At 36.9% G+C, this 9,334-nt stretch overlaps 1 protein-coding gene across 1 annotated transcript; it reads right to left on the bottom strand.

Annotated features, from left to right (window-relative positions):
• Positions 1-6,015: 6,015 nt before the first annotated feature.
• Positions 6,016-7,433, bottom strand: LOC140874188 (uncharacterized). Its single transcript, XM_073277469.1, has 3 exons — positions 7,371-7,433; positions 6,891-7,323; positions 6,016-6,743 (listed from the first exon to the last, which is right to left on the bottom strand). The coding sequence occupies exons 1-3, from the start codon at positions 7,431-7,433 to the stop codon at positions 6,016-6,018; spliced, it is 1,224 nt and encodes a 407-aa protein (XP_073133570.1).
• Between the last annotated feature and the right edge of the window lie 1,901 nt (positions 7,434-9,334).

Genomic DNA, 9,334 nt, shown 5'->3' with positions numbered 1-9,334 from the left:
CCTAACTTGTTTAAAGATCTATTTCTAAAACAATTAAACCTATTCAAATATTGACGGATTAATTTTCATCATTCTAATCAAATTCAAATGCATTAGGAACTATGAGAATTCAATTTACACCTAAAACCGCACGATGAAATCGAATACTATTTCTAGTCAATTTTACCTCGTGTTAATTATTAGAGTGATCAAAATCAATTCCTTCTCTGTCGACTTATAATCGATTAACATGCAAGCAAACAACTGGCCAGATCATTCACAAGACAAATATAAATCTAGAAATCAATAATATAAAACCAAATCTGAAAAATCCCAAACAAACATCCAAGTTTTTTACATAGATTTATCCGGCCCATTCACGTGGCCTTGATCGAAAAGAAACGACTACTCAAAGTCTACCATAATTCACAATAAAAGCTTTCAATCCAAAACATCAACCAAAAATCAAATATAAAAAGAAAAAGAAAAGAAGTAGAATGATATGATGATTAGCCGCCTCCTTGATTCTTCAATCCCGTTGTAACCCTTAATCTAATGAGTAAAAAGCTATTTAAACTCCCAAAGATCTCCAAAAGATAGTGTCCAACTCGAGCAAGAATTTCCATATTTAAAAACTCTGCGCACCCATCTCGCTCGAGCGGAAGAAACACGCGGTCGAGAGAGACAAATTATGCCGTATACGTAGTTTTCCACCTCGCTCGAGCGAGAACATGCAACATGCACTCGAGCGAGAAACATTCTGTCCAAATCTTCGATTTTTAATAAAATTTCCTAAAAAGTAAACCAGGAGAGACTTATGAAGACAAATGCATGAAATATACTTAAACTAATTAAAAACGCCAATATTAACACATGAATGCATGCAAAACAGTAATAAAACACCACAAAAATATGCATATAAAACACACTTATCAATTCTTCCATACTTAAATTTTGCTCGCCCTCGAGCAAGACATGCAAAAATAATATGCAAACATAAACCTAAGGACGAATCATGAATAGTACAACCTCAAATAAGTTTCAGGACCAATAACTAAAAAACACAAAATGCTCTGATTGTTCAAAATACACCGTTAGTTTAGCGTGAACGTGTGTGTGTCATGTTATTCCAGTAACATGCAACTTCAAAAGAAACTGTTCTACGACTGCTTAGTGACCTATGACTAATCAGTGCAAGTGTCACAATCAAGTTCTCCTTCATCCCAACAATTTCTAACAAAGACAAAACTCTCTTGAGATAGATTACGCACCTTAGGATTTTACACCCGGTTTTCTTAAGCCCCAATAATTATCCGCAAATTTAGCTACAACTAAGATAAGATTAGATTTTAAGTCCTCTCGTCTATATCCCAGATGGAGCTACAATCCCATTGAACCCGCAAACTTAGCCATGGATCGGTGATTAGGATTTCAATCCCTTTTTAGGCCCTGGTGGAATTGTAATTTTTTTATTTCAAAACTTTTTAATTTTTTTTAAATTTGTAGCCCCATTTAATCCGCATACTTAGTCAAGAACAATGTGATTAGGATTTCAATCCCTTGCTCATAACCCGGATGAAGTTAACGCTCAAGATCATACATGCAATGTAATAAAATCATTGGGATTCAAAAACACTATCAAGCTCCACAAACACATATTGTCGTGCAATGGTCAAGCAAACACAACCATCATCAAATACATCGCTGCATTTCACTAGCATAACATGCGTGCTTAAAATTATTCATGGTTCAACCAACAGTTTCTTATGTACAATCAAAAGCAAAAATTATCCCAAAAACAATTTTAACAACTTCAACATCATAGGCTAACATTCATCATCCTACTTGTGCACACGAACCAAACACTAAACGAATGAAACAACATGACAAATGATATGAATACGAACTATATGCAATGAATTAAACAATATGGATGCGAAACACAATGATCAATGATGCACAAGAAAACTGAACACCCCCCATACTTATCTAAAGCATTGCCCTCAATGCTCGAGAACACAAACAAAAACATCAAATTACAAGGAACAAATGCAAACAAACAAAATTCAAAATAAAATAGAAACTCCCCTGGTTTACGGTTGGGCGGATGCATCATTATCCTCTTTAAGCTCAGGTGGGGGCACTTGAAATTTAGGCACTGGAGTAGCAAACTGGAACTGGAAAGGTGGAGGATAATGTGGAGGAGCTGGAAACATCGAAGGATCGAGCCCAAGCTGGGTTGTCATGCCTCAAATCATGGCGTCCATGGCTTGAAGATGGGCAGTGATAGTAGCCATGTAATCATTTTGATAATGAGAAAACTCCGTGCGTTCCTGCACCGAATCAGGAAGTGCGCGACGAAAGGGGCGGAGGGGTACATGATGCGGCAGCGGCACTAGAACTAGCTCGTCCTCCCTGAGGAAAATCCTTTGCTCTCTTCTCTTCCTTATTCAGAACAAGGGCCCTATCAACTGGTTGCCTAGGTTGCAACCACTCCTCGTTGGCTCGAACTTCAACACCACATTGAACACAAAGCTCAGAAATAATAGTTGGGAAGAAGAGGCCCACATATGGAGTGTAGATCGATCGCCTAATCTCACTGTGAATGACTCGGCCCACATTGATCGACCACTCCAAATCCAAGGCATAAAGAAGAAGAGCGGTCGCCTTGTTCACATGATCACTCATATTGGAAATTGTCATCAAGCATTTTGAGGTAAAATCAAGCCATGTAGCCGGCTCCGCATGTAGATAACGCTCCAGAAAATGTTAGTATGAATACGGGTCATGCCAAGAAGCCCCCTCATAGCATAATTTCTCAATAATCTCATTATAATCGGGTCAGTCTTCAAACTCTGGTAGAGACTATGATCAACATTTGGAGTTTGAATCAAGGAATTAATAATATTTTCATCAAAAGAAACAATTTTGCCCCGAACGTACCCCTTTCCATCTTCATGTTCGGCCGCATTGGCGTAGAATTCACGGACCAACAGAACAATAGCAGCTTTTGGTTGCTTACATAAATTTTCCCAATTTCTATTCCCAATCTCAATATCAACCCCACTATCTCTAAAAGTTAACTCAACGCCCCGTTTGGGAATAGGAGTTCTATGTAATTTTGCTCGATCATACCTCTCTTTTGCCAACTGGTTGACAAAATTTCCGATGATTCCCGATGACGAAAAAGATGCCGGAGCACGTTGAGATGATGATTCACCAGTGAGATGGGCTCTCTTTGGTTCAATAAATACATTTTATTGGAATTCCGAAAATAGAGGTTGGCAACCGATGAACAGGGAAGGATACGGCGATCGATGTGGGAGTGAACGATAGGAATGCAGAAGCAAGGAACGGGGAGAGTGTCGGGCTTGCGAGAAAAACTTCTGGGCGGCTGGTGTTGTGTGATGAAGGGCAAGCAGCGGTGGAGGGCGGTCGATGGATAGCAGGGGTGTAACGCCCTGAAATTCATCACGTACATCCGCATGCATAACTAGGAGATTTAATAATTTTAAAATAATGTGAAAATATATTAAATTGCTTTTATGGGATATTATGTGAATTATGTTATTTAATTGAATATTGCGGCTGAATGGCCGGAAGTCAACGGTCGCGTTATGCACGTAAAACAGCAGAGGGGCTCTGTTGTTCTGGTTCGTTCTCCTTCTACAGGGCATGGTTTAAGGTCAAACTTGTTGGGTTAGAACCTAATGGGTGTTGGCTAAGTATGGGAGGTGGTTTCACGGCCAAATGTGGCCTGAGTAGGTGGCACAATCATATTTTTTGAAGCCGCTCAGGGCTGCCTCGAGTTGGGCTTATGGAGAGGTAAGCTAGGGTTGTGTCTGGTGTTTTGGCAGGCCGGGCTCAGCTTTTTGGGTTCGGGTCGGGTCTAAAATATAATGGTCCAAGTTTGTTTTGTCCAGGTCTGGGTTATATTAGCTGGGCTCGGATATTTTTATTTTAAATTAAATAAGAGATTATGTTAATAATTAAAGGGTTTGGGCTTGACTTAGTTAATTAATTAGACTAATTTAATATTAAGTATGGGCTTAAATAATTAATGAAATGAGCCCACTAATTTGTCATGGGCCGCGTGATCCATAAGAATTATTGGGCCAAGTTGTGTCGGGTTTAGTAATTTTAACGGTCTAATCCCTAGGATAATGAACTAGTTAATAATTTATTGGATTAATTTTAAGTTAAATAGTTTAATGGGCTTAATTAATGTTTTAAATGAGACCATTAGTTTGCCATGGACCTGGGGGTCCATGAGAATTAATGGGCTAGGTCATGTTGGGCTTAAGGCTTATTGGGCTAGTCTAAGAATTTTTAGGTTTAAGTCAAGTGGTCAGCAACTCGAACAAGTCCTTGGAATAATAAATGTCCGTAAATATATATTTAATTCATGCATGCATTTTTATTAGATATACAAGTATGATTTTTAAGAAAATAAATTAAATATATATTTACGGGCAAATTTTCATGAAAATAAAGAAATAAGTGAGAATTTTCAAGTTCATGCATCATGTAAGAATTTTTATGATAATTTTAAATTCATGTTAAGAAAAATATAATTTTTATGGAAGTTGAAGTGAAGGTGGAAAGTGATGTGTTTGGAGGACGGGATACCTGGGTCCGGTGACCTTCCTAATGATGTTTATGTATGATGAGCTTATGGATCCAGCTGAGAGGGCTGGTGAAGTGGCAGCACAGAGGTGGAAACCCCACCACCGCGTACGTTGATTTAAGATTGATCAATCGCTTAGTATGAGGCCATCGACATGGATACGACCTGTTGAGAACTAAGAAATCATGTTATGTCGTTTTATGAGATTTATTAAGTATGATGATATATGTTTTAGCATGAGGATAAAGCAGTATAATTATTTATTTCATGTTTATATGCATATAATTTTAAGATCATGCACGTATAGTTATATTCACGTATTTTATATGATGTGTGCTTGTGTGTGATTTCATGTTGTTACGTAAGGATAGAACGTGCTGAGCCTCTACGCTCACTAGATTTAAATGGTGCAGGTGAGCAAAATGTCAATGAGGACAATGTGTTCCCGACTGGCGGCGAGTGCGTATGAGTTTCCATGCGGCTAGTACCCGTGACCATAGCTCTATTACGATATTTATGTTGAGATTTAAAATATGTATTTCCGCACACGATTAATTGATTTAGATTTTTAGTATATGCATGATTGTTAGATTTAATTATTTTATTTTAAAGTTTGCATGGATTTTGGTGTAGAATTATTGTTTAGGAATTTTATTATGGAAATTTTTGTAAATGATTATTTAGTAATTGATGTTAGGTATTTAGTTACATGCATGTACTTTTATTATTGTTTATGTTTATCGTGTAGATGTATATTAAATTAAGAAAAGTTATTTTTAAGTATGATGTATATATATATGTATGAGCAAATATATTTTTATATTCATTATTTTATAGTTAGAGAGTTTAAAAAAAAATTTCAGTAGAAGTTTTAGGACGTTTCAAGGGGTGAAGAGATGGCCGGTTAGTGGAGAAGATGGAGGAGTAGATACGGTGAACGGTGGTGGTGGACCGCTGGAGATGCCTGCAATTGAACAAGAGATAGAAGAAGTGAGATGAAGACGAAAATATGGGGTCTAGGGTTTGAACTAAAAGAGAAATAAAGGTTTTGCCTGAGGTGAAACATTTTTTCTCTAAAATTTCGCACAGGTATATTCTCGCTCAAGCGAAATAAAGGTTTTGCCTGAACTTAATTTTAAAATTTTCCAGAAAATGTCTCACCGCTCGAGCGAGACTTAAGTTTATCCAAAATCAGAGAACTCCTCGCTCGAGCACATGAAAGTGCAGCTCGAGCGAGGCAAAAATTTTCAAAAAAGAGCTAAAATTAAAAACAACTAATTAAAACAAAATAAAACAAAATAAAATAATATTGAATAAAATAACAGAAGGGAAAGAACACTGGGTTGCCTTCCAGTCAGGGCTACATTTATAGTCTATAGCCCGAGTCTACCTCCCATTCATTGGCAAAATCATGTTGGCTCATCCACCCTCTTGAATAACGTATGATCATTCCTGCGACTTCCACGTGCTTCACTTCCATAAAAATTGTGCAAGGGATTTATGCTTTCGTACCGCTCAGCCTGCATATTTTTATCAACAAAATCACGGACCACATCCAGCAAATTTATAGTAGAGCAAGATTTGAACTTAGGAATATTGATGGCCGACTTAAGCATACGAAACACGACTTGCTCAGCATTCATCCTTTGAACTAACTTGCCCTTTTCCACATCAATTAATGCTCTACTCATAGATAAGAAAGGACGCCCTAGAATCAAAGGAACTTCACAGTTTTCATCTATGTCAAGAATAATAAAATCTATAGGATAAATAAATTTTTCTATCGTGACTAAAGCATTTTCCATGACTCCTCTTGGGTATTTAATGGATCCATCAACAAATTTAAGAGAAATATTTGCTGGTTCAATGTTGCATATACCCAATTTCTTAGAAAGTGTATAGGACATCAAATTTATACTTGCTCTTAAGTCACACAAAACATTTTCAAATGATGAATTTCCAATATGGAAAGGTGTCGAAAAACTCCCTGGATCCTGAAATTTTGGAGTCCATCTATGATGCAGCATAGCCGAGCACTCTTCATTCATTATGACTTGAGATATGTCATTTAAATTCTTTTTGTTTTTCAACAAGTCCTTCAGAAATTTGGTATAACTCGGCATTTGAGCTAATGCATCTGCAAAAGGTATGTTAATATATAGTTTCTTGAAAATTTCAAAAAAAATTTTAAATTGATGATCAAATAATATATGCTTAGCTCGCTGAGGAAAAGGGAAGCTAGAAACATATACATCATTATTAACTTCAAATTTTGAAGTCTTACCTTCCTTTTTCTTACCTATCGCCAAAAAGTTTTCCGCAACATGCGTGTCCTCCTTGGATTCTGAGGTTTGCATCCTCTCCTTTTTCTTCTCCTCATCACTATTCCCTGGTTCCGCCATTTGTGCCCTTGTCACCACCATAATCGAATTCACATCCCGAGGATTTTTCTTAGTGTTGCTTGGTAGTGATCCTGCTGGCCTTGTCGATAGTTGGGTTGTTATTTGATCCATCTGTGTTTCCAACCTTTGCAACATCGCTTCTTGATTCTGCAAGCGAGTCTCCGTACCCGCTACATACTTCATCATGATTTCCTCAAAGGACGCCTTCTTCTCAACTGGCTTTGACGTATTGGAGTTGGGATCTGCAGGTTTCCATGAGAGATTCGGATGAGTATTCAAGCCAGGATTGTAAGGGTTGCTATAAGGATTGTATGGCTGTCCCCTTGATTTCCCATGAAGTTCTCCGCATCAATTTCAAAGACCTGTTTCTCCTTGGGCTGCTGAACTTGTACCAGATTAGTTGGAGTTGTCTGCATAATCGCCATCTAATGTGTAAGAGCATCAATCTTAGCATTCAGCGCTGTCAGTGCATCGAATTCTAGAACTCCCACATTTTTCTCTTTTTTCACATCTGGCCATCCTATGTTTCTTTCAGCCATATTCCCAATAATCTCCCACGCCTCTGCTGGTGTCTTCCTGAATAGACTTCCATTGGCAGCAGTATCCAACATGGATCGAACCGACTGATCAGCTCCATTGTAGAATGTTTGAGTCTGTTGGACCTGAGTAAGATTATGATGAGGACACATCGTCAACATCTTTTTAACTCTGGTCCTTGAAGCATGAATAATTTCTACCTCCTTTTTCTTGAATGAGATACTGTCAGAGAATAATTTTGCCATCTTCGTAGGAGGGAAATGCTTGTTCAAAAAAGTTTGAACAAGTTGGGTCCAAGTACTGATAGAACCCGCAGGAAAATCATCCAGCCACTCCATAGCTTCATCTTGTAGAGAGAATGGGACTAACCGCAGTTGCACTGCATCAGTTTTTACCGCATTAGTCTTGAATACTATGCATGCACAAAAAAATAATACCTGAAAGTCACAAAGAAAAGAGAAGAATTCAGAATTTAGAAAGAAAAATAAAATAAATAAATTAAAAAAAATAAGTCTAATTTCAAGAGAAATAAAAATTCTGATATAATAAACAGTCCCCAGCAACGGCGCCAAAAATATGACCGCTTAAATCGGTGTGATAAAATTCTACTAGAAAGCGTACCAGGTCAACTAATAGATAGTGAACAAAGGTCCAGATGTCAAACCCACAGGAACTGAATGTATGATTACCAAAATATGATTATTCCTTCTTAATCTAGACTAACCAATAAAAGTGATGAAATTTTAGATTTTAACTAAGAAATTAAATTGCAAATAAAGTTCAATAAAATAAAACGCAGCAAAAATTTTAGAATGAATTCAAATATGAGAAAATCTCGATCAAGGACACACGTAGGTACCGAACATATCATGTAACATGTAGCCGATTAGGACTCAGATTTAATCTTAAATTACGGTGAATTCTCCTAAATTTTTTCAAGGTCTATTTCTAGAACAATTAAATCTCTTCAAATATTGACGGATTAATTTTCATATTTCTAATCAAATTCAAATTCATTAGAAACTATGAGAACTCAGTTTACACCTAAAACTTCACGATGAAATCGAATACTATTTCTAGTCAATTTTACCTCGTGTTAATTATTAGAGAGATCAAATCAATTCCTCCTATATCGAATTAGAATCGATTAACATGCAAGCAAACAACTGGTCAGCTCATTCACAAGAAAAATATAAATCTAAAAATCAATAATAAAAAACAAAATCTTAAAAATCCCAAACAAACATCCAAGTTTTCTACATAGATTTGTCCGGCCCAATCACGTGGCCTTGATCGAAAAGAAACGACTACTCAAAGTATAACATAATTCACAATAAAAGTTATCAGTCCAAAACATCAACCAAAAATAAAAAAGAAAAAGAAAAAGAAAAGAAATAGAGAACGATATGATGATCAGCCGCCTCCTTGCTTCTTCAATCCCATTGTAACCCTTAATCTGATGAGTAGAAATCTATTTAAATGCCCAAAGATCTCCAAAAGATAGTGTCCAACTTGAGCACGAATTTCCATATTTAAAAATTATGTGCGCCCGTCTCGCTCGAGCGGAAGAAACATGCGCTTGAGCAAGACAAATTCTGTCGTATACGTAATTTTCCAACTCGCTCGATCTCGCTCGAGCGAGAACAACATGCACTCGAGCGAGAAACATTCTGTCCAATCTTCGATTTTTCATAAAATTTCCTACAAAATAAACCAGGACAGACGTTATGCAGACAAATGCATGAAATATACTTAAACTAATTAAAAACACCGACATTAACACATGAAT

The sequence above is a fragment of the Henckelia pumila genome, chromosome 1, assembly GCF_033568475.1.
Source record: "Henckelia pumila isolate YLH828 chromosome 1, ASM3356847v2, whole genome shotgun sequence".
Classification (NCBI taxonomy): domain Eukaryota; kingdom Viridiplantae; phylum Streptophyta; class Magnoliopsida; order Lamiales; family Gesneriaceae; genus Henckelia; species Henckelia pumila.
Note: the sequence above shows the minus strand (reverse complement) of the source record. Positions and strands in the feature narration are given on the sequence as shown.

What these genes read in the sequence shown, in the direction of transcription:
- LOC140874188 (XM_073277469.1), bottom strand. Translation starts at nt 7,433, where the DNA reads ATGGCGATTATGCAGACAACTCCAACTAATCTGGTACAAGTTCAGCAG. An exon ending in AGCAGCCCAAGGAGAAACAG is followed by an intron (nt 7,324 to 7,370) that starts GTCTTTGAAATT and finishes TCAAGGGGACAG; the next exon opens with CCATACAATCCTTATAGCAA. An exon ending in GATAGGTAAGAAAAAGGAAG is followed by an intron (nt 6,744 to 6,890) that starts GTAAGACTTCAA and finishes TACCTTTTGCAG; the next exon opens with ATGCATTAGCTCAAATGCCG.